This window comes from Octopus bimaculoides, chromosome 11 (assembly GCF_046866305.1).
Source record: "Octopus bimaculoides isolate indiv1 chromosome 11, ASM4686630v1, whole genome shotgun sequence".
Taxonomy (NCBI): Eukaryota; Metazoa; Mollusca; class Cephalopoda; order Octopoda; family Octopodidae; genus Octopus; species Octopus bimaculoides.
The window spans coordinates 69512162-69539111 of record NC_142938.1 but is presented as its reverse complement, the minus strand read 5'-3'; the positions used below and the strand labels follow the sequence as shown (position 1 = coordinate 69539111).

Sequence of the window (26950 nt, the reverse complement as noted above, 5' to 3'; positions counted from 1 at the left end):
ATGGAACAGCCATCTGAAAGAAATATTGCTGACCAGGAAAAATTTGGTAGGTCTTACCAATTCTCTATCATTCAAGGGCATCAGAACAGTGAGTAGACCAGAGCTTTTGCTATGCTGATATCAGCATTTTAATCTTCTTTTTGTCCCTATTTCCCCCAAATCACGGTATTTCCTGACACTGGAGAGAAATACTAAGTGTTATCATCAGCAATAAAAATCTAAGCATGCTATTTTAAGAAATATGGAGCTGTATTTCTTATCACATAAGAAATAGAGATTGTAGCATAAAATGCACCTGGTATACTGTGAAGTAGTTGGAGAGTATTAAGCAATAGAAACCAAACCATTATCTATATACATATATATACTCTTTTTTACTTGTTTCAGTCATTTGACTGCAGCCATGCTGGAGCACCACCTTTAGTCGAGCAAATTGACCTTAAGACTTATTCTTTGGAAGCCTAGTACTTATTCTATCGGTGTCTTTTGCCGAACCGCTAGGTTATGGGGACGTAAACACACCAGCATCTGTTGTTAAGCGATGTTGGGGAGACAAACACAGACACACATACATATATATATTTATATACGACGGGTTTCATTCAGTTTCCGTCTACCAAATCCACTCACAAGGCCTTGGTCGGCCTGAGGCTATAGTAGAAGACACTTGCCCAAGGTGTCACGCAGTGGGACTGAACTCAGAACCATGTGGTTGGTAAGCAAGCTACTTACCACACAGCCACTCCTGCGCTTAAATATATATATCCGTGCGGGTGACACGTAAAAGCACCCACTACACTCTCTGAGTGGTTGGCGTTAGGAAGGGCATCCAGCTGTAGAAACTCTGCCAAATTAGATTGGAGCCTGGTGTTGCCATCCGGTTTCACCAGTCCTCAGTCAAATCGTCCAACCCATGCTAGCATGGAAGGTGGACGTTAAACGATGATGATGTGTATTTTGTGTTTGTCCCCCTATCACTGCTTCACAACTGGTGTTAATTTGTTTATGTCCTCGTAACGTAGTGATTTGGCAAGAGAGACTGATAACATAAATACCAGGCTTAAACAAAAAATACTAAGTACTAGGGTTGATTTGTTTGACTAGACCCTTCAAGGCAGTGCCCCAGCATGGTCACAGTCTAATTATTATTATAAAAGATGCCTGCTCTAAACTATCAATCTGCTAGAAAAAGCAGCTAAACTTCCCTCAAGTTAGATTCTAGTATCTTAAAAAATGGAAAGGTTTTGCACTTTCTACAGAAAATGTTAATTGAAAAGAAGCATCAACAAAATAATAATAATAATAATGTTTATTTAAGTTTATTTTCCATATTTATCAGTGATACACACCTTCCAAGTGATTATAAACTAACAATTGCCATTTGAGTATGATGTAACCATTAATTCATCAAAACTGAATTAAAAGTCCGCTACTCTAAGCAAAATGTTAGAGAAAATATGTATCAAAATATCTTCATTCAAAACAGCCATCAGTCACTTTCATCTCTCTCATCGGTTTCATTAGGTTTTGCACTCTCACTGTCGTCTCTGTCTTCTTCGTCACTTGTATTCCAATCATACTGCAATAAAAAAGAAACAGAATTAGCAATAAACATTAATTCCTTCAAACTTTAATCTTTGTAGTACCAACCCACCTGACACCACAAATAGCCTTGTTTTGAAGCAGTTTAATCAGAGACCTTCCATCCTAATTTCATGGTAATTTGACAAAATTATTTTACTAGATTCTTTGATATAAAAATTGTTAGGGAAAAAAAAAAAGGGGGGGCAGAAATGCAGTAACTAAAGGGTCAAAGTGATCAGCAACAAAACTCAACATTTTCTTCATTATTTAGATATATATTTTTTAAAAATCTCAACTAATATGACATATAACTTGCTGCACAGTAGCATTGGATAATTTGCATAGTTGGAGCCTGACCACTTGGTTAGTAGACAAGAAGTGGAATATGTGTGATTTGTAATAAGATGTGCAGTGCATGCTTCCAGTGTTGGATATGAGAGAGCTAACAGCAAGTGGAAGAGTTAAAGGAGTAGTAATGAACTCAGAAAAGCAGGGCAGAGAGACATTGAGACAAGAATAACAGGAAGTCTTTGTTGGGGACATTCAAGGGAGTGGGAAGAGTGGATTCTATATAAGCAGAGGCACCATAATTCAGAGGGAAATTGGAATACAGAGTGTAATAAGGGCAGCAGAGAAAGGTTAACCCATTAGTGTTTGCGTTATTCTACCAAAATTAATGCTCTTTTATCCACATTGTTTTGAACTAATTATGCATTATCTTGTAGCTATGAAATTTTGATGAGGTAGCTGTTAATTTTTAAAACAATATTGTAGGGTTGGTGTGAGAGACCAGTTCTGAACATAAAACAGGCAGAATACTTTTGGCCGGATATGGCCGGTTTAAATATAGAAGAATTAGATGGGTGGCTACAATTGTGTATGGAAAGGTCCGGACTGGACCCAAATGTTTGCATTTAACTCAGAATTGTCTAGTAGATTTGTTTCTGATTTCATGTTACTGTTTGTTGTATAGTTTTTTGTGGAGTAAAGAGAAGAGAAAATCTAGTTTTGGAGGACAGTGTCAACTATACCCAGTTCCACCAATATCCTTTAGTATACAGGGGAACGACATATGCAGAGACTGGTCCAGATTATTGCACCCAAGGACCAGGTAACGTTAGACTGTATGATATGCTAGGCCTACCATCCACAAAGATAATTCAAAATAAGATTGCTATGGTATGCTTAAACATAAGAACGGTTACCTTACTAGTCTTATAGAAACTATTTGCATGGGACAATTTCCATTCCAGAAAGCAAGTCTAAAAATCGTTAATAAACATTGAAAATACTCAATATTGTAATTGATTTTCTCGAACAAACAAAAAAGAAATGAAGGGTGAAGAGTTTTCAACTACACAGCAAATGAAACATCAAATTAAACTGATTTGAAAATTATTACCTCTGATCCAGATTCACAGGGCATTGCATCATCTAAGTTCTTCTTAAAATACATTTCTTCATCGGATGAAGCTGTTGAAGAAACAGAATAAGCTTTATTATTATGTTCATTGCATTACGTACAAATAAGCAATGCAGTAAACATAATGGTCCAGTTGTGGTTGGCACTCCGTCGCTTACGACGTCGAGGATACCAGTTGATCCGATCAACAGAACAGCCTGCTTGTGAAATTAACGTGCAAGTGGCTGAGCACTCCACAGACACGTGTACCCTTAACGTAGTTCTCGGGGGATATTCAGTGTGACAAGGCTGACCCTTTGAATTACAGGCACAACAGAAACAGGAAGTAAGAGTGAGAGAAAGTTGTGGTGGAAGAGTACAGCACGGTTCGCCACCATCCCCTGCCGGAGCCTCGTGGAGCTTTTAGGTGTTTTCGCTCAATAAACACTCACAACGCCCAGTCTGGGAATCGAAACCGCGAGTCCGCTGCCCTAACCACTGGGCCATTATGCCTCCACAATGGTCCAGTAATGAAGCTTAAAATACACTGAAGACCGTAACCACCAAGCCACACACCACCATCATTTAACGCCTACCTTCCATGCTGGCATGGGTTGGATGGTTTGACAGGAGCTGGCCAGGTAGAAGCCTATATCAGGCTAGGGTGTGTGTGTTTTGGCATGGTTTTTAAGGCTAGATGCCCTTCCTTAACACCAACCACCCCACAGAGTCGACTGAGTGTTTTTTTTAATGGCACCAGCACAGGCAAGGTCAGTTTTGGCATGGTTTTTACAGCTGGATACCTTTCCAAGTGCCAACCATTTTACAGTGTGTACTGGATGCTTTTTACGTGTCACCAGCACCATACATATGTTGGGCCTCACGGAGGCAATGACTGAGATCTTTGGCATTATGTCATGTTTGAGAAGAAGACCCACCAAGCCAAGCAAAATCGCAGCCGTGGAAGATACAGGTGTCACACAAATGGCACCCATTACACTCTTGGAGTGGCTGGTGTTTGGAAGGGCATCCAGCCATAGAAAACCATGCCAAATCAGACTGGATCCTGGCACAGCTTTCCAGCATGCCAGCTCTGGTCAAACCATCCAATCCATGACAGCATGGACAACAGACATTAAATGATGATGATGATATATATATATATATATATATATTGGGTTGCCCGGAAAGTTTGTGCCGATTTTTAAAGGAAAGAAAAAGGTCAATAAATACTTGCCATTACATTTTTAATCAACCAAATATGAACCATTTTGTTGCACAATGCGTCTCCATCTTTCCTTTAACTTGAAAATACCCTCTTCCCAGAATTGAGGTGGTTTCATGGCAAATAAGTTGAAAGGTAAACTACTATAAATCGGCACGAACTTTCTGGACAACCCAATATATATACATGTATATATACACATACATACAGCTGTATACATAAATTTAGTGATGCAAACAGGAAAACAGGTAAAAAAAAAAAAAACATGTTAAAAATTAAAAAACAATTTAAAAAAATAAATAAACTAACCATCTTGGTAAACAAGGAGCGGATGCTGTTCCTGTTGAATGTCTTCCTGTTCATCTTGATGCCGAGACGAGAGCTGCAAGAACAGGATTAACACAATTAAAAAGAGAGAAATTTCTGGAGGATTCAAAACGTCTCAATGTGGGCAGTAAATGGACATTAGAACTGATGATGATGCTGAATTACTCCCTTGTATGCCTGGTACTCAATTTATGAATTCAGAAGAAACGAAGGACATATTTATTGGAAACAGCAACAATGACAACTATCACATAATTGCTGTTTTCATGTCAAGCTTTTTTTTTTTTAATGTTGGCATTGCTTGGGTGAGTTCCTCTGAAGTGCTTCACAGTTACAGTTGTGGTTTTAGCTTCACCCAAGGCTGCAGTTCCATTAAAGACAGCAGTTTCACAAAAACAGTGCTAAATAAGAGAAATGTGTGGTAAAATAAAGAGAATTCAATAAACCAACTCACCTGGGATAATAATAATCCTAACTTGCCTTGTAATCGAGTTAGTTTTGTAAACATGGTCACCCTGGTATCCAGTAAACGATGTAATGAACTTAAACTGTCTATTAAATCTGGAAACTAATGAAATACAACAAAAATGAATAGCTAAATAAACAATGAAAATAAAATAAAGAAATCATTTCTAGAGCATTTATTGCCAAAAATTATGTAGAAAATTGAAGTATTGGAAAGTTTTAATCAACAAGAGGGGTTTATTAGTAAATGTATTAAAATCACCTGGTACAAGGAGGCAGACAGAGCTTATTCTGTAGTTTGAGTTTAAAGATATGCAAAGGTGGGTGGGTGGGTGTGAAATAAGCCACAAGAGCTTAACTCCTTTGCTACCAAACTGCCTGAGACTGCCCTTGCTTCTACAATACATATTCTTGTTTTAAAGTGAATCAAAATGTTATGCTGATGTATGTTCTAAAAACTAGCTTAATAATGGCAAAATTATTTTACTAAATTCCCGATTATTTTAAAAATTAGTCAAAAAAAGTCTATGCATTTCAACAGAAAATGGTAACAAAAGGGTTAAAGTGTTCAGAAAGAGTAGCAATGTACAATACATGTAAAATAACATTGGCACAATCCCTTATAAGCTGGAGGAATTGAGAGGGCAAACAAAGATTAACCCTTTCGTTACTGTATTAATTTTGAGATGCTCTGTCTTTCTTTCATTTACTTTAAATATAACAAAAAATTTAGTAAAATTATCATTTAGCTAGTGTTACATAAATTGTGACTAAGGTTTGGTGGAAGATTTTAATTCGTTTTTAACTTAATTAAATGTTGGATGACTGAAAAACTGATCACCAGGTCAAATTCTCTCTCATTGTAAAAGAATGCATGAGTCAGATTAGTGGTTCACAACCATTTTTTTTTTTACCTGTGAACACTTTAGATTTCTATTTTACTCCAGTGGACCATCCAAGGATCGTATATTTTTATAATTAAATATTATGAGGAATTGTATTAAAAAAATTGTTAAAAAATATTTTGCGTATTGCAGAAGTGTAACCAATTTATTGCCCATAAATTTTAATGGCAAAATCTTATCTGATACCCAACAAGGGTCAAAAAGGACCCTGATTGAGAACCACTGAGTTAGACAAAGGGTGGCCCACCTAGTTGAGTGTACTCAGATGAAAATAGATCTCCAATCTCATAGTTTAATAATAATCTTTTTTACTATAGGCATAAGGCCTGAAGTTTTCGGGGAGGGGACTAGTTGATTACATCGACCCCCAGTGTTTCACTGGTACTTAATTTTTTGACCCCGAAAGGATGAAAGGCAAAGTCGACCTCGGCAGAATTCAGAACAGCATTTTGCCCAGTGTGCTAACAATTCTGCCAGCTCAGCACCTTCATAGTTTAATAATAAGGACTGTTCACTACATTGAGAAATAGCGAAGTTAAAATTCATGAATAGTTTATGACAATAGGCTGTGCTATACTTACTGACATTAGGTATGACGTGTGGATGGATAAAACAACTTTAACCCATTGGACATATATTGGCAATCTGAAGAGAAACAAAACAAAAAATATTTAATCAAACCATATCTATAAGAAAAAAAAACTGATTTAAAATGGTTATTTAAGAGTTCAGTGAATCAAACATTTCCATAATTTATATTACAGAATTTGATTCTAGCTTCATATACAAATAACAATTTCAGGACAACTGAATATACCAGCATGTATTAAGCTAAGTTGATAGGAGTGGTAGTCAATGTTTATATTTGTCCATGGTATTCATTCATAGTTTGACTATACAGCTGAGGTCAACTTTTGCCCTTCACTTCTTCAAATCCAGCTGCAGGTATGAAGTAGGACCAACGTAATCCACAGTATTATTCTCCTGAGCATTTGTAAATCTGGTGGCAATGCAAAGATTGCATCAATCTAATTTATGTTACACAAGAGCCAAACTGACAGACATATAATCCAGAGGAGCATCCTCAATGCATTCGTCCAATTCCAAGAAATGGCAGTCAAAACTTTACTCAGTTCATACCCTCGTCGACATCTGGGAAAATGTAGTCATGAATATACACTCTCGGAGTGGTTGGCGTTAGGAAGGGCATCCAGCTGTAGAGACTCTGTCAGATCAGATTGGAGCCTGGTGCAGCCTTATTCTGCTATTGAAACTGGTACAGTGGGTAGGGTAGTGAAGGGAAATAATTCAGAAGGATTCAAGAGTCAACTTACACTAAATGTGGTGTACTCATTCGCCGAGAAAGTTCATTCATTAAAGGAATAACAGCTTGTATATTTAATTTTCTTACTGTATTCTGTATAATAGCTTCACTGTGCTCTTTACGAAGAACATTCTGAGAAAAAAGAAAGGAAACAAATCAATCATACACAATCAAGTGTGACACAACAAATTTAACAAGACATTTTAATAAGTAGCCTACAGTTACCTTTATCACAGATTTGAGAGGGATATGTGTAAGATTTCAGATGAATTATTAAATAACAATCAAACCAATTAATTCAACCCCAAATGGTCTTCATGGGCCTAATTTAAAAATGAGACAATATATATCAATTTGAATTCCTTTATTTGTTGTTTACTAAAAGACATTTGATTGGAAACCCCTGATTAAACATGGATAAATGTAGAAAATTATTTCATAGTAATACACATATAAATACGACAAAACATTGTACTACGAGCAAATAAATATGTATAGTTATGTAAAAAAAAAAAAAACACCTTGCACATCATCCCACTACATTCTAATTTAATCTACTTCCTGAGCAACTTCCATAGCTCTCATCTTATCCCTTTTCATACTGGTATTTCCAGTCAACTGCACTTCCACTTTTGTTCATCATCCCACTACATTCACCTTTACCCCCATGGTTAACCATCTTTTTTACTCCCACTTCACACTCTTATGAAAGAATCCATTTTCATATCCCATTACCCATATCCTCTCATATACTCACATTCAACCTTGAGAGTTTGCTCCAGCACTCCATCACTAAGTTCCTTTTATCTCTTTCAGCCATGCATCTCTTCTATAGCAAGACACCTGTGCTTGTCCTTCCATCATACTTTATAGCCTTTCAACACCTAGCATAAAGCCACCCACCTTGGCCTCTTAGTAGTGGGAGCCTTTCCCTTTACTAGCCCCCCCCCCCATTCTTCTCCTGTTTTGCAAGTTAGATGGCAACCTCACTAGTGTTGGCAGCATGAGAAAAAAATCACCCAGTACATCCTGGAAAGTTGTTGGCAGTAGGAAGGGCATCTGGCTACAGAAACAATGCCAAAGCTGATACTGGAGATCGATGCAGGCTTGTGGCACAGCAGATCCTGCCAAACTGTACAACAGATGACAATTTGAAAAGTATACATGAAATGATGATTTTAGATAGTGCAAACATTATCTGGTATAGAACTCAATACACTGGCTAGAGTAGTTATACATTTCTTTATTCTTTATTTGTTTCAGTCATTTGACTGCGGCCATGCTGGAGCACTGGCATCGACCACGTTCAAATGGTGCTTTTCATGTGTCACCGGCATGGGAGCCAGTTTGGGGGGCACTGGATTCGGCCATGTTTGGATGGTGCTTTTTACATGCCACTGGTATGTAAGGTAATATTTCTACTAGTTTATTGAAATGGAGAATAACATAATGACCAGACATGTTTCCATAGAAAATTATGAATGAACGACACCATTTATATGACAATGATTTTTGCTTACAATTAGTGTGTCACATCAAGACAAAGAAATATGAACACATGTACACACATATGTATGCAAACGTAATAGGCTTTTGTTTCAGTTCCCAGTGACCCAACCCACTCACATAGCTTTGGCCAGCCCAGGACTATAATAAAAGACACTCACCCAAGGTGTCATGCAGTAGGACTGAACCTGAAACTAAGTGGTTGCAAAGTGAGCTTCGTAACCACACAGCCATGCCTGCACCTGTTTGTTAATGGAAATTCTTAGAGCAGATAGAAACACCTGCAAAGACAATCTCATTGCTACTTATATTGATCAAAGATGGATACAACACAAAAACAATACCAATGAGATTTGATCTTTTTGTTTTAAGCTGTAGAACCTAAACATAGCAATAATAATAAGAAGAAGAATAATAAGAAGAAAAGAACATCCCCTTCTCCTCTTCATCATCCTTTAACGTCATTTTCCATGCTGGCATGGGTTGGATGGTTTGACCAAAGCTGGCAAGTTAGAGAGCTGCATCAGGGTCCAGTCTGACTTGGTTTGGTTTCTATGGCTAGATGCCCTACCCAATGCCAACCATTTTACAGTGTGATGGGTGCTTTTAATATGGCACCGACAAGAGAGTTTTAACATTTCTGTGTACTTGAATTAACATTCACAACAATAGTCAACTCTTACAACAGCCACATTTTAAAACAGTTATGAGGAATGAAATAAAATCTAGCTTACATCTAAAATTGATCTATCTTCACTAGTAAGGCCTTGTGTTAATAGAACAGCCATAGAATCTGCAAGAGGAGGTTGATTTGTCGTTGGTACTTCTACTGACTGATCATAGTTGATGGCCTTTAGACGTTCTTGTAAGGAAAGCTGAAAGTAGAGACACACAGACAAATTTCAAGCACAAAGTTGTAACAGAATGTAGAGGATGTACAAAATAAACTAAACGTAGCAAAAATGTATAAAATAAAGATAGTAGTATACACAAGGATATATAATAAACTTACCAATGAGTACAAAATTGTATAAAAAAAAATATAGCAACGTGTACAAGGAATGTATAAAATAATAAAAAGGATGAAAAATAAAGAGCAATGTGAATGAGAATGTATAAAACACTCAACAAGGATGTGCAAATAAAGCAGCAGATATAAATAAAAAAGTCTAGCCATACCTCTGATTTTCGTTTCTTTTTACTTAAGAAATTTGTGTTGTTTTCTACTTTTGGACCGCTTGATACCAAATGACTAGGAGTTAAAATAGTTGTATCTTTTGACACTTCTCCAAGGATCACCTGCAAAAAACACACAGAAACATGTGAAGAGTTGAGCAGGAAAATTTTGATGAATTTCTGTATATCTTTACTCTTACTCTTTTTTACTTGTTTCAGTCATTTGACTGCGGCCGTGCTGGAGCACCGCCTTTAGTCGAGCAAATCGACCCCGGGACTTATTCTTTGTAAGCCTAGTACTTATTCTATCGGTCTCTTTTGCCGAACCGCTAAGTTACGGGGACATAGACATAACAGCATCAGTTGTCATGCAATGCTAGGGGGACAAACACAGACATATACATACATACGACGGGCTTCTTTCAGTTTCCGTCTGCCGAATCCACTCACAAGGCTTTGGTCGGCCCGAGGCTATAGTAGAAGACACTTGCCCAAGGTGCCACGCAGTGGGACTGAACCCGGAACCATGTGGTTGGTAAGCAAGCTACTTACCACACAGTCACTGCTGTAAAAGAAGATATGAAAAGAGGCAGCATATGTTCATGTAACCTGACTACTGATTCAGAGCTTAGTCACTGGTAAAAATGCTTAACCCAATTGTTACCATATTTCTGTTGAAATATTCTTCCACAATTTTAATTAATTTCAAAAATAATGAAAAATTCAATAAAGCAACTTTGTCAGTATTAAGCTAATGTTTGGAATGTAATTTACATTTCTACACAATCAAAAAATTCCTTTTTGGATTCTCAAAAAAATACAAAGCCACAAACAATAGTGTGTAAATATTGGGTTCAAAAACCCTTTGGATGTTTTCCTTGCAGGTGGCAGTTGCTGGATGTCCAGACGTTGGGTCCGTTTCAAAACTTTCCCTTCCCCTCCTAAATTCAACTTCCCTCTTTTGCACTGTCGATAAAGCTGGAGGCATCAACCGCTAATGTAGCAACCGTGTCAGCATGAATGACCTAGTCGACTAAACTCTTTTTCTGCAGGTACTTGATAACACCACGATGCTAAATTTTGTCCATTTTCAAGAGAAGCCACTACTAGTTACATCTGAAGTCTTCTGTGAACAGTCAAATGTCAGTTTACCTGGAAAGAAACAATGCAGTTATTAATAAGAAGGGGTGAAATTGCCAGTGCCCCTTGACTGGCTCCTGTGCAGGTGGCACATAAAATACACTATTTTGAGCGTGGCCGTTGCCAGTACCGCCTGACTGGCCTTCGTGCGGGTGACATGTAAAAGCACCCACTACACTCTCTGAGTGGTTGGCATTAGGAAGGGCATCCAGCTGTAGAAACTCTGCCAAATCAGATTTTAGCCTGGTGTAGCCATCTGGTTTCACCAGTCCTCAGTCAAATCGTCCAACCCATGCTAGCATGGAAAGCGGACGTTAAACGATGATGATTCCACAGCTCTAGCATCACTCCTTCATAGCCAGCTTACCCTTCTACATAACATAGCTAATTGAACAACTGAGTTCTTTGGTGTTGATGGAAACTCATTTCAATTACTCTTCTGACTCATACTGGATACCAGAATTGTTAAGAACTTAGAACAGGCCTGGTTCATTGTACTGAACAGTGTTCATAGTATTAGCTGTGACCAGACAGAAGTAGTCTATACATGGTCAAATGAAGTATAAGAAATTATAAAAACCATCAAACTAATAAGGTCAACAACCAACAAGAGTTATAATGAAACTCTAAGATTCTCCAAAACCCAGAGGAAAGGAAATTGTGGTGTTACTTACTTTCTGAGCATTTGAGCCACTGAATTGACTTGGTAAAGAAGGTTTATGTTCTACAATTATTTCTCCTGTCATATTTTTAGAAGCCTGAATTGAATGAAAAAAGAAAAGAAAAATTAATGTTTAAAACACATACAATATCAGGATACAAACAGAATACATACAATTCAGCTATAAAATTTGTGAGTATATTACTACATGTTCATTCACAGCTATCACATGATGTCAAAGCAGGGTACACACAGAAACATACATATATGTACGATGGCTTCTTTCAGTTTCCATTCTATCAAATTTACTCACAAGGATTTGTTTGGCCAGAGCTATGGAAGTAGGCACTTGCCCACACAGTAGGTGAGAACCCAAGATCGCATAGTTGGAAGCAAGCTTCTCAACCACATAGCCATGCCTGTGGTGAATATGATAATTGGTTATCTGCCAGGATAATGCAATGAACCAGTGAAACACCACCAGCCTTACAGAAATGGCATCATCCATACTACCACAGAGACTTGTGTCAATAAACTACACTGGGAGACAAAATTCTAACAAAGAACCACTCAGAATAGAAACATTTCACCAGTGGATATCAGAAGCAAACTGTATCAGTTTTAACAGAAGACTTGTCAATATGAGTTCAAATTCTGCTGAGGTCGACTTTGCCTTTCTTCCTTTCGGGGTCGATAAATTAAGTACCAGTTGTGTACTGAGGTTGATCTAATCAACTGGCCCCCTCCCCAAAAATTTCAGGCTTTGTGCCTATAGTAGAAAAGGATATGATGAGATAACGAGAAGCTGATGATTATACCAACTAATGCAAGAAGCAGCCATGTAAGACAATTCTACATTCAATGCTCCACGATCGTCAATTGTAGTAATCGACTGTGGGTGAAATCAATGGGATGAACAGTGAGAAACCAAGACTGACAACAAGGCATAGGTATGGCCAGATGTGCTTTTTATTGCCAAGTTTTATGATGAAGCAAGACAGGTCATATTGCACACACACACACACACACACACACAAAAAGAATGGCAAAAAAAAAAAAAGAAACAACAAACAAGAAGAAACAGTGAGATTTAGATTCTAAAATTGAAAAAAAAGTTAAAGAGTAAATGCTGATACTTGCCACTTGTTCAAAAACAGGCTTAATAAAACTACTATGTGCAAGCAGAATGGTACCATCCTTGTCTTGTGTGGGGTAAGAGACTAAAATTGGAAGAGTTTTTCCTGAAGAACTATTGACGACCTTGATTGTTACTTTTGGACGAATTGGTTTTTTCATCTTTCTGAAAGAAATAGGAAAATATTTTAATCAGGTGAGTTCTTATCACTTTATTAACTGTCTCAACAGCTTTAATCTTTTTGATACTAAGCTACCAAAGAACTGCTCCTGGTCTCCTGTTACCAAACTTTGTATTTTCATTAAAGTATTTTAGCAGGTAAAATTTCAATCAGAGCTTTACATAAGAATGTTTGTTAGGAAAATGGAATAAATAAACATATTAAATGTTTACTAATTAACAATCCAAATTCTTGACTATTTTCAAGGTTCAAAGAAATACTATGCACCATGGACATCAGTAAGGAAGTGGAGATAGAAACTTATAATGCAGAAGACAACTGGGGATTCATTTGAGCCACAGACTAAATTCATGAATGGAGAAAGGTTCCAGCAAGATAGAAATTAACATGATGGTAAAATGGTTGAGTAAGTAGAATTATAAAGGTCCTACTGGATGGTGAAGAGATAGGCTTGAAAAGAGTGGAAGAAAGTGGGAAACAATATCAGGTAACGTAAAGAGAAACTTGATGCCATGCATGTGCAGTTGGGAGAGAACCTGGAAGTATGAGGTTTGTTAATGTTTTGTGATACAAGAACCAGAGTGTGAAATGTAGACCACAAAGCAGTGTGGTCACTGGTGAGGACATTGTTGGTGAGAAGTGTATATAATGACAGCAGTGCACTTAATCTCCCTGACATTGAGAAGGGGAGAGAGAGAAAGAGAGAAATGGAAATAATCCAAGTAAACCTAAGATCATTATCATCGTCATATAATGTCTGTCTTTCCATGTCGGCATGGGCAGGACGGTTTAACAGGAACTGGCAATTCAGAAGGCCGCACATAGCTCTGCTGTCTATTTTGGCCTGGTTTCTATGTCTGGATTTCCTTTCTAATGCCAACCACATTACATTATGTACTGGATGGTTTTTATGTGGCACTAGCAGCAGTGAGGGTCACAGAGTAACTTGCAGGACAAAACTCCTCAACTGAGGGGGGGGGGGGTAATGAAGGACAGAAAAGTGTCTTGCATTAGAAGACACATATGGTTCCCTCAGACGAGGAGAGAGAGAAGAGAAAGATGAAGATGGGACGTGAGGAGATAGAAGTTGTACACCCAAGTTACAGGGAGGTATATATATAGAGAAGTGGACTGGGGACTGGAGATGGTAAGTGGGTGGGCGAGTTCACAAGAATTATACAATCATCATCATCATCATGATTTAACGTCTGCTTTCCATGCTAGCATGGGTTGGACGATTTGACTGGGGACTGGTGAACCAAATGGCTACACCAGGTTCCAATCTGATTTGGCAGCGTTTCTACAGCTGGATGCCCTTCCTAACGCCAACCACTCCGAGAGTGTAGTGGGTGCTTTTTACGTGCCACCGTCACGAGGGCCAGTCCGGTGGTACTGGCAACGGCCACGCTCAAAATGGTGTTTTTTACGTCCCACCTGCACAGGAGTCAGTCCAATGTTTTGTTCACATGCCACCGGTACAAGTGCCAGCAAGGCGAAGCTGGAAACGACCGTGCTCAAATGGTGCTTTTTACGTGCCACTGGCACAGAAGTGAGACTGCTGCTCTGGCAGTGATCCCGCTTGGCAATTAAGGATATGAAGGTAGATGTGTGCTAAAGGTACAGACATGTGATGTTCGTAAAGGATGACATTTGGGTAAAGAAGTATCAAGCAATTGAAGTGGAAGGAATCTGTGGAAGAAGACCGACAAACACATGGAAAATGTAGCAAAAGCTGATCTCAGGAGGCAAAACCTTAAGACAAAAGACCCGTCAAATTGATGCACAAGAAATGGACATGATGATGCAGAACAGGAAGAGGATACAGGCAATGCATTCTGATTACAAATGTCTACAAAAGGGTAAAATGAAATATAGACATTGGACTTTTCTTTGTAGGAGTTAAAAAAAAAATGCAGAAAAGATTTATACAATAGTATTTTGAACTTAGCACTGTGAAGTAGCAAACTAGATAGAGTAAAACCCAACGTTACATAACTTCCTCTCTTTATCTTTGTTACGATATTTACTTACTCTCATATATCAAATAATAAGACTTACCCATTTAAGACATGTTCAAATATTAACAACTGTCCACTTTTAGTGACCACAGACAAACAGATAGCCTGCAGAAAGAAAAGGAAAACAACATTGTATTATTTGAAGCAGGAATGATTTTTAGAGAAATGATTTTGTCTCACCTGGAAACAAGAAAGAAGGAAAAAAATACTGTAAAACAAAAGACATAAATGAGGGTAAAAGGTATATTATTGTCTGCCAGTGTTAATCTTTATATGAATCTATCTCAGGTTCTTTGATGTAAAACCACAGCATCCCACCATTACGTGTAAGAACCTGTTGCTAAAGTCAAGTTCCTAACAACAACCTTAATATGTAATTCAGTGAGAAATCATCATCATCATGGTCGATTAATGTCCGCTTTCCATGCTGGCATGGGTTGGACGATTTGACTGAGGACTGGTGAACCGGATGGCTACACCAGGCTCCAATCTGATTTGGCAAGGTTTCTACAGCTGGATGCCCTTCCTAACGCCAACCACTCAGAGAGTGTAGTGGGTGCTTTTTACGTGCCACCAGCACAAAGGCCAGTCAGGCGGTACTGGCAACGGCCACGCTCAAAATGGTGTATTTTATGTGCCACCTGCACAAGAGCCAGTCCAGGGGCACTGGCAACGATCTCGCTCGAAAGTCCTTACACATGCTGCGGGCACAAGTGCCAGAAAGACGACACTGGGCACAGGTGCTATCCCGATTTCGCTTGCCTCAATAAGTCTTCACAAGCTGAGTTTTGTGTCCAATGAGGGAGACGACGTTGGAATGGGTGCCAGACGTCAAATTTAACTCAATTTCGATTTCACTTTCTCCAAATCCATTATTGTTTTAAAAAGTAAGTGAAAAAAGAGATACGGTATTTTGTTAAAAACATTGTCGTGAAAAGGTTAACACACAACCTATTATAGTGCTGATATAGCTAGGAAAGTTACCAATGATGGCATCACTAATAAGCTGATTTTTCAGCAGTTGAATCTGGTGGACTGAGTAAAGGTTTGGAAAAATCAAAGTGCAACATGCAGAGCAAGAACACAAGACCAGTAATTTCTCAACATATTATGTTGCAATTGTGCTTAAAATAATAGAATAAATTATATTTTTATCTGTTGTACACTAGATGTAAGATTTGAGCTCATCGACTTTGTTTTTGTAGCCCAATATCTTAACAAGTTGACCATTTTGCAAACAAATCCAGCCTGACACCAACATCCATTTACCAAAGACTAATGTAAATCACTTTGAGTAAAAATATCCACAACAGATGTTGATACTAAATAAATCTGAGATAATACTCCCTCAAATCACACTGTACAATCTTTAAAGGGATTATTAGATAATGTAGTCCTAAATATGTAAAAAAAAAAAAAAAAGATAAAAAAACAGAATAAAGAAAAGATAGTCATGACTGGGACACTTGAATGAAGGTCTGCTGGATCACAGTTGACCCAGGGCTAAACAATAACTTTCATTTGCTAATATCAGGAGACAAGTTATAACATCATATCAGTTGGTTTTATTGACTTTGTGACTCACAAATCATTTAATGAATTACGAGGTGTTTGATTTAAGTATATTTATTCAAATAACATTTTCTTCTCATTTTCAAAATGTACTTTTTATTAACATATTTTTATAGGGAGAAAAGAAAAAAAAAAAACATTAGAAGTATAAAAGATTAAATTCATCATTATCATTTAACGTCTGCTTTCCATGCTAGCATGGGTTGGACGGTTTGACTGAGGACTGGTGAACCGGATGGCTACACCAGGCTCCAATCTGATTTGGCAGAGTTTCTATAGCTGGATGCCCTTCCTAATGCCAACCACTCCAAGAGTGTAGTGGGTGCTTTTTACGTGCCACCGGCACAAGGGCCAGTCCGGCAGTACTGGCAACGGCCACACTCAAATGGTGTTTTTTACGTGCAACCGGCATGGAAGCGAGAGAAAAATCCCCATAACTATGTCATCAAAGGAAAAAAAAAGGGAGGAATTAAGTAGTAGAAGTCAGTGGGGAGGGTTACAGTTGTACACTCCAGAACAACTGGCATATTTAGCCGTGCCTTGTGGACATGATTGCAAAGGTGTTACCAGAGAGAATGGCCAGCAATACTTGCTGCAGCAACCACCCCACCTTATGGAACTCTTTTCTCATACAGGCTGCAGTCATTCTAAATTTGTGGAGAAATTCAGCAGTTTGAGTCAAAGCAAAATGGAGGACTAATTGCTAAAACATCAAGCAAAACACAATCAATGATTGACACAACACATACTAGCATAGAAAAGAAAAAAAGAAAAACAAAACAAAAACATCTGGTAACAAAGACAGGATAATTTCAGAGCAAATTAAGCTTACCTGGTCTTTTAAGTTTGATAAAGCCAATGTTTTTGGTTCATCCGGAAGAGAAAATGAAGCTATGGCATTTTTCTCATCTTTGTTTGAGTTAATAGCCCTGTTAGGGAAGAGAATAGTAAACAAATGAAACCACCTCAATTCTGGGAAGAGGGTATTTTCAAGTTAAAGGAAAGATGGAGACGCATTGTGCAACAAAATTGGTTCATATTTGGTTGATTAAAAATGTAACGGCAAGTATTTATTGACCTTTTTCTTTCCTTTAAAAATCGGCATGAACTTTCCGGACAACCCAATAGTATGTTCACAAATAAAAACAACAAAGGGCATGGGAAGAGAAATACTTACCAAGCACTAATAAGGCGATCGTTAACTGCAGCAGAAAGAAAATACGAAGATTCATGTTGCTTAGGATCCGTAACAACAGGTAATAATTGTAATACTTCAGTAGCATGACCATTGAATTTCTGAAGGAAAAATTTCAGTATTAACTCTGAACTATTTTACACGTTTCTCATAATCCACTAATTTCATAACAGTATTTCATAATTAAAACAAGTCTACATATACATGTAAATTAATAAAAGTAGTTTTTAAAAAAAAAAACAAATCAGCCCATTTATGTTTTTTTCTACAGACTATGAATTTATTATAAACAGAAAATTGAAAATTTGTATTAATAATTTAAGAAAGATAGAAAAATAAAAAATATGTATTTATTAAAAAGAAATTGTGAACTATATTGAAACCAGTAAAAGTGCATTAGAGAGTTCTCCTAGTCATCAATTTTCTAACAAATACCTATATTTAAAACCTGACCAATTTCTGAAATCCTCACTCTTCTAACTACACATTCTATAGTTTCTTTATTTTTATAATGGTTCATTAAATAACACACTAATTGACATTGTGAATTCAGATAGGGTAGTAGATTAGAAGAAATGACATAATGGTACTTAGTCATGTTTCTTCATGTTGAATTCAACCCCAATGTACCCTTTCATCCTGCCATGGTCAATTAATTAAGCACTAATCAAGTCTTAGGTCTGTCAGGAGTTAAACGACTTAGGCCAGAGTTTGTCCTGGTTTGAAGATGTATTGGATGACCCAAAGTACAGCCACTGGATGGGACGTCAGTCCATCACAGAGTGAACTCCAGCTGTTGTTGGCACCTAGTTTTCAGCTGAGTGGAATGAGCTAACGTGCCACCTGGTCGAGACATCGAAACCACAACCATATGAGTGTAAGTCCAACATCCTCACCATGAGGCCACATGTTCTCACAGTACTGAGACTGACATCATTGTTTAAATCCTTGGCCCTTGTGCCAGTTTGAAATCATCATTATTTGTGGAAACTGGACAAATTTATCAAAAGACTGAAGCAAACTTAATTGCCTCCCTTATTTAAAAAAAAAAAGTTCATGCAGTGAGAAATATTCAGTTCTTACCTTTATTACTTCATATTTATCGAGATCCCATAATTTAATAAGGTTCCCGGCTGATATTAATGTGTTCTTTGATGGTAGACATATGCTCTGTAATATATTGTTGCTAGCTTTCCATTTACTGAAATATAAGTAACCAAGAGTAATAAGCTAAATGCAAATGTTTATAAACTGTTGAAACTTTGTAAAAAATGTTTTATTGACCAACTGTGACTGTCTACTTTCAAGCCTGCAAAGCACTGCTGAACAAATGTTTCAGCAGCACAGAGTAATTATTTTCAAGCAAAAATAAAACGAGTTCACAGCAAACTCTTTTTTATTTAATTCTATTTTATATTACATCTGAAGAACAAGAGAGTTCCAACTGCTTCATTGTATTTCTGATAGCAAGCGGCGAAGAATAAGGTACTTCCTTGCTAACACATACCTGTTTTTCAAGTAGATCATTATTCATTCTGTATCCAAACACCATTTTGTGATGAATGGAAAAATGGTTATTAATTGTTGCGTCAAACAGAACTTATGCATGGCCTCTCAGATTTAACATATAGCAGTTCAGTCATGAATGATGTGGCAAATTATGTAGAATCATACAGAATACAGGTGCAGAAGTGGCTGTGTGGTAAGTAGCTTGCTTACCAACCACATGGTTCTGGGTTCATTCCCACTGCATGGCACCTTGGGCAAGTGTCTTCTACTATAGTCTCGGGCCGACCAAAGCCTTGTGAGTGGATTTGGTAGACGGAAAACTGAAAGAAGCCCGTCGTATATATGTATATATATATGTGTGTGTATATGTTTGTGTGTCTGTTTGTCCCCTCAACATCACTTGACAACTGATGCTGGTGTGTTTACATCCCCCATAACTTAGCGGTTCAGCAAAAGGGACCGATAGAATAAGTACTAGGCTTCCAAAGAATAAGTCCTGGGGTCAATTTGCTCAACTAAAGGCGGTGCTCCAGCATGGCCACAGTAAAATGACTGAAACAAGTAAAGGAGAGTAAAGAGTAATATATGTACAGAATGCAGCCCTAGGAGAGAACATATTCCGGCAGCGACCAGCCTGACATTTTCAAATATAGCTATATCAATCTAGAACCACATCATCTAATATGTCGTTTTCTTCTTAAGACAATGAAATTTGATTTGAGTAACACTTGGCTGCTTTTATTATAAATCAAATGGAGTGGCTAAGTAGAGGCACTATTATTGGCTTGTCTGGAAGTTAGTGGTAATGGTAAGGTGCAGTGTACGAGCAGCAAGACATGGAAATGTGTTTACTTACTGATTTACTTTACCAAGTGATAGATCCCACTCCGCAATGTGCTGATCACTGGAGCATGTGTATAAAACATTTCTTTCTGGATGCCAGCAGATATCATTTACAATGAGACTGTGACCGTTTTCCTATCAAAGAAGAGTAGAAAGTGAGTGAAGGGTTAATTTAACTGATCAAGTTTAATGAAATTTCAAAACAGGAATTACATAAAGTTTGTAGACATGGCACACCCATACACCTCAATCAACAACATTACTACACAATGAGCAGACAGTAAAAATAGTTATGAAAATGCAATAACTAATCAATCTGTTGGAATACATCAAATCTGAAATGTCTTGTGAAACCAAAACCAACAAATGGTTCCATTTGTACCTCTCCAAAAGATAGAGAGGATTTTCTTTTACATGAAAGAGCAGTAATTTAACTACACACAGAAGTCTCGCTTCTCGACATCACCAATGATCGGAAGGCAAGGGTTAATACAGTTTTTAACTAGTGTCCTTACGGATATTACTTAGCAAAATCCAGTTTTTCGATTAAAGATGTTAATTTTTATGTCCATTTTTCTATGGTGATATTGGTTGGACATAGTTGTCAACTGTACACTACATATGAATAAAAGATGGGAGGGTCACAATTGTAACCCCTTTGATTATAGATCTTCTGGATCAGGGTTGATCTAGGACTAATCAACAATAAAAGTGTTCAATTAGTGTCATTTATCACAATTAAAAACCTAACTTACCAAACGACTGTGTACATCACCCTTTAACACACTGTACAAAAAGACATTTCCAGCTGCAGTGCCAAGTGCAACCAGATCCAGGCTCTCAGCCGTAGAAGTTGTTTCATCTAGAGATTTTTTTCTCTTTTTACTCTTTGGTAAATTTTCCTGAAAATATAAACAAATCAACTATTAAAAACGGGAAAATTTGAAGATAACTGTAAATGTTTAGCACTGAAGTCAGTCTTAAAACATATCTTGAAAAGAAAAACAGGGCACACACACACACACACACATATATATTTATATATATATATATATATATATATATAGCAGGGAGAGAGTTAGTTTAGACAAGATGCAGTTTAGGTTTGTGCCAGAGAGAAGCACCACTGATGCTATATTTCTGGTAATACAGCTGCAGGATAAACCTCTGTATTTGGCCTTCGTTGACATGGAGAAAGCCTTTGACAGGATACCCCAATCACTTATCTGGTGGTCAATGCAGAAACTAAGGATAGAAGAGTGGTTGGTGAGAGCTGTTCAAGTCATGTACAGAGATACTGTCAGTAAGGTGAGGGTTGGCAACAAGTATAAGAATTCTGGGTAGAAGTAGGGGATCACCAAGGATCAGTCCTCAGCCCCCTCTTATTTGTCACAGTCCTCCAGGCAATATCAGAATTCAACTGGCTGCCTCTGGGAGCTCGTCTATGCACCAATGACCTTGTTCTAATAGCTGAGTACTACCAGAACTAGAGAAGTTTCAGCTGTGGAAGCAAGGTCTAGAATCGAAGGGCCTTAGAGTCAATCTTGCAAAAACCAAAGTCTTAGTAATGCAGAAACTAGGGATAGATGAGTGGTTGGTGAGAGCTGTTCAAGTCATATACAGGGATATTGTCAGTAAGGTGAGGGTTGGCAATGAGTAGAGTGAAGAATTCCAGGTAGAAGTAGGGGATCACCAAAGATCAGTCCTCAGCCCCTTCTTATTCATCATAGTCCTCCAGGTAATAACAGAGGAATTCAAGACAGGCTGCCCCTGGGAGTTCCTCTATGTACTGGTGACCTTGCTCTAATAGCTGAGTCACTACCAGAACTAGAAGAAGTTACAGGTGTGGAAACAAGGTCTAGAATCGTTGAGTCAAGTGAAATTGAAGCCATGGCTGATGCCAGTGCCGCCTGACTGGCACCGGTGCTGGTGGCACATAAAAAGCACCATTCAAGTGTGATCAATGCCAGTTTCGCCTGACTGGCTCCTGTGCCGGTGGCATGTAAAAAAACACCATTTGAGCATGTTCGATACCAGTGCCACCTGACTTGCCCCTGTGCTGGTGGCATGTAAAAAGCACTTACTACACTCTTGGAGTGGTTGGCATTAGGAAAGGCATCCAGCTGGCTTGCCAATCCTCTGTCAAACCGTCCAACCCATGTCAGCATGGAAAGTGGACGTTAAACAACGATAATGATGATGATATATATATATATATATATATATATATATATATATATATATATACATATACAGGATCTGCCCCAATATGTATATACACTTTAACTGCTGATAATTCAATTTTCATTTCTTTTTAGATTAACCCTTGAGAAACAACAAAGGGAACCAGAGAAAACTTTGAGCAAAGGAAATTTAGCCTAAAGTGCTGCAGGAAGCTTGAAATATGCAGTTGAAATGCAAAGATAGTTTGGGGGTGAATTACAAACAGAACCACCTATGCAACTCAACATCATTCAAATTAGAGATAAACCTGAAGTAGAAGGAACTGTTCAGAATGTCCACAAGAAATATTCTGGAAGACAAATGAATTGGCAGCATTTCAATATCAAGTGAGCTTCACATTTTGAAGCACTGTTATTAGAAAAGTTATCGTCCAAGAATAGTCCATGTTCTCAAAACAAAATGATCCTGACTGAAGAATGGAGTTTTGTGAGACGTATTTGGCAAAATGTATCAAAAATGCACACTTTCCAACAAAGATTGTTTAGAGTGATGTGGCCACATTTAAATTAAATGGCTCAATTAACCACAATTGCAGCTACTTGGGACCTGAGAATCTGCATATCATACAGGAACGCCATGTTAATTTACCAGGAGTTACAGTATAGTGTAACTTATTAGCAAAAAAAATTGGACCATTCTTTTTTGACAGTATTGTGACCGGTGCCAGTTACTCAAGACACTCTTGACATGCCAAGTATACAACAAGGCTTTGAATCTGCTTCCCTGCTACTACCATAGTAATGTAAGGGCCTGCCTTGATCAGACAGGTGGATTACCCAAAGAAGTTAATTAGCATATCGTCTATGCTCATCAGACCTCTCATCACTAAGCTTTATTATATGGAGAATTTTGAAAGACTTACAGTTCAAATCCATTAATATTTGATGAATTGACAGTTCTTGAATGCACACAAATATCAAATAAAATATTCGTTGATCATTGCTTCAATTTATCAGCAGTGCCTGAACCAGAACAGTCATCAGTTTGAAAACAGGCATTCATAAAAACAAATCAAATTCTGTGTGTATATATATATGGTAACACATGAAATGCACTGGTGTTGGTGTCACATAAAAAGCACCCAGTATACTGTCAAGTGGTTGGCGTACGGAAAAGGCATCCAACTGTAGAAACCATGCCAAAACAGGCAATGGAACCTGGCATGGCTCCTGTTAAATTGTTCAACCCATGCCAACATGGAAAATGGCCATTAAATGATGATGATGCCATGGATGAAAGAAAATTTAAAAACAATGATATATAACCAAGAACTGAGAAACCCCAAGGTAGGTTTTATCATTTCTAAGGATATATCACTTCCCCGTTTCTCTCTTTTTAATGACTACTAATTAAGTTAATCCAGTGTTTTGAATGTAATTGTTAATAACCAGCAACTCCTGCTTGATATCCAATTTTGTTCTTTGACACTTTAGACATTTTGAACAGTGTCTATGCTCTGTAATGGTGCTGCTTCATTTCACCATGGCTGACTAACATTCATTATCAACATGCAATTTGAAAGCATCATTAAAACATTTAAAGAATTTGTGTTTAATCAAACCACAATAAAAAATGCAAGTAATAAAAAACAAATGGTTCTTCAGGTCTGCCACCCCCGACACTAAAAGCTACTGCTACTCCAGGAACAACCCAATACCAACTGATAAACATTTAAAACTGCACAATCTATAATCTGTCCATTCATAGCAGCTTTTAAAGAGCCAGTACTTGACTTTGCTTGTAGTTGATCAGCCGTGATTTTGTGTTGTCTTTTATCCAGACATTGTATATTTAGGATCATGTTATCCAATACATCATTCTCCTGTAAAGACAGTGGGGTTCTATTTGAGGAAGATTTGGTTACGGTGTCTACAAATCATTGCAAGAAACAATGACACTTTGATTGTTATTTCAGATTTAGAAAATAATATTGAGAGAAAACGAGAAAGGAATTTTATTTTTAGATTCTGTTTAAAATGGCCTGAGCTTTCCTGCAGCTGGTGTGTATTCCATACTATGGAAGTATATTTCCTCAGGACAATTCCTAACCATCAGTTTCATATTGTAGATGGGAGGCAAATATCAGATTTAGATTACTTCTTTTAAAGTGTTAATAGTTAGACTATTGTCGGCTGATCAAAGTGGATAATGTGCTGGTGTCACGTAAGAAGCACCCAGTACACTCTGTGAAATGGTTGGCTTTAGGAAGGGCATCCAACTATAGAAAGCATATCAAAGCAGACAATTAGAACCTGGGCAGCTCCTATCAAACCGTCCAACCCATGCCAGCATGAAAATGCGGAGTAGGTCGACCGCTTGCAATAGTGGTACTTTAGGACCCTGTTAAGACTGGTAAATATGATATGATAAAGGACCTTCCAGCTGGGACTTCCTGTTCTTGTTCTCCAGATAGGTTTCTAGGACATTATCCAACATCTTTTTTTTGAAGATGCGGTGTAATTTAATGAATACTTGGCTGTTATGTCTAGCAGACCGAGTTTTAGAGACACTCTCATTATCTATTTGTTAAATGTACTATACTACTAGGTGGGGACTCTGTCCGAACGGAGAGCTGCCGTTAAGTTTATCATAAACATTACTCTTGAATGAGGGAGCCTTTTCAATTGGTCGATCGGCTAAAAATAACAGTCAAATCTGCTTTAAATTACATACTAGAGCCATAAAAAAGCGGAAGGATATACTGAATAATGCAATCCTAGATACATCATGCCAGGAAAAAAGGCAGGATAGTCAGGGTCAGAGTACTTAGACCAACGGGTCTATTTTGATCAAATCTGGTTTTCACCTAAACAGAAAACTTGGAATTGATTCCACGAGCTGAATCGTTTTAATTCGAAGGTGTGGAATTTTATTAGCATTTAAGTTTACCTGTCATTATGGGTGTAATTGACAAAAAAATACCGAAAAACTGTTATGCTGTTTAACAAAACGACTAAAACAGGTGCGACAGTACAAGAGTCCAATACACAACTTGAAGTTAGAATTTTTATTAAATTAAAAATATGGTTAGGGTTAGGATTGGAAGTCAGAATTAGAGAATCAGAAAAATAATAATAATAATATTATACTTCTTTGAAAAATAAATAAAAGCATATGTAAAATACAGTTGGAAACCAATCAATCAATACGTTTCATTTACTAAATCGAATGTTAGAAAAAATAAAATCTCTACATCTCTCGATTACTTTATATTCAAGTCGATGGAATGATATCTATTTTTCAAATTATACGTACAATAATTTTTTAGTATACATCAGACAAAAAGTTCAATATAGCCCCGACGATTTATTAAAACGTGTAAACTTAAACGAGCACATGGTGATAATTAGTGACAGGGCAATGTTTCAACGCATATGTAATAAACAATAACATGCTGCAGAAGTTTGATGAGACAAGCAATTGCTGAAAATAAAGCAAACAGCTGTCCCTGAGCCATACACGAAACAGCCAGGAAAATTTGAAACATCAAAGTAAACTTGTAATTTAGAAAGATAAAAGAGAAAATACATTAAAAAAAAAACTATTGTAAGGAAGAAAACGGTGTTAGCTTACCGGAGATCGGATAGCGGGATGCCAAGCGAGGCAGCTACAAGTCGCCGCTAAATGTGAACTTGGAGTAAACTCATCTTTTAATGTGCCTGTCCGAGTTTCCCAAACTTTAATGATGCCATCAACGGAAGAATGTATTAAATAATTGCCATTGGGAGAGAATTTCACAACTTCTGTGGCAGCCATCATTAAGAGACAAACACGTGGGGATTCACTGCGCACGCGCAGTAGATGGCTGAGCTGAAACAACTTATTTCCGGTGTTTGAAATGTGATTGTATTTGGGTCATAAGGATCGCTGAGATGGCACGGTTCCTCCTAATGTTTGGCGATTGGCTTAAGACAGTCTGATTTCGATTCCCGTTTGGAGCTTACCCACTTTTACGTTAACTGGATCATAACAGTGCTGCAACACATTAAATTGTGACTTAACTGTTCTATGAAAAATGCTATTAGGTGATACGCTATTCAAAACATCCAGTAAGGGACATGACAATCTAGCTGTTTGTTTAGTCCCTGGTTAGCTCTGAGCAAAAACATCTAAGATCGAATAGTCTTCCTTCTGTGATCACCATATCATATATTTGAAGGAGATTTGACCCCTACATGGAGGCTCCTCCATCGGATCGTAACAACTTAAGCCTCCTACAAAAATATCAATGTTCAATCGCTATGATTAAACACACACACACACACACACACACTCTCTGAGTGAGTATGACTTGTTTGTATCTACCATGCTTTTGGTACCTTTGTAGTTACGAACAAACATAAACACCCACTTTTGGTAAATAAAAAAAACAAACATTTTATTTAATTAATCGCGACTCGTTAAACGTACAAATATGTAAATTAAGCTACCCACTAAGGTACAAGCTTAAATTACAACTGCATTATATCAAAGATGCATACTTTATACTTATCGATTCGGATGGGAAACCACGTTCGCCTTCTCTGAGGCGCAGTCAA

The 26950-nt window shown here is 37.6% G+C and overlaps 1 protein-coding gene across 1 annotated transcript; it reads right to left on the bottom strand.

Moving 5' to 3' along the window:
- Positions 1-1294: 1294 nt before the first annotated feature.
- LOC106876701 (WD repeat-containing protein 43) lies at positions 1295-26185 on the bottom strand. Its single transcript, XM_014925362.3, has 17 exons — positions 25986-26185; positions 20924-21070; positions 20182-20303; positions 18900-19017; positions 17799-17917; positions 17454-17550; positions 15090-15154; positions 12856-13015; positions 11729-11812; positions 9918-10037; positions 9473-9613; positions 7243-7364; positions 6490-6553; positions 4993-5106; positions 4521-4593; positions 2987-3057; positions 1295-1579 (listed from the first exon to the last, which is right to left on the bottom strand). Exons 1-17 carry the CDS (start codon positions 26169-26171, stop codon positions 1490-1492), a joined length of 1893 nt encoding a protein of 630 aa, XP_014780848.1. The 5' UTR covers positions 26172-26185; the 3' UTR covers positions 1295-1489.
- Positions 26186-26950: the final 765 nt, after the last annotated feature.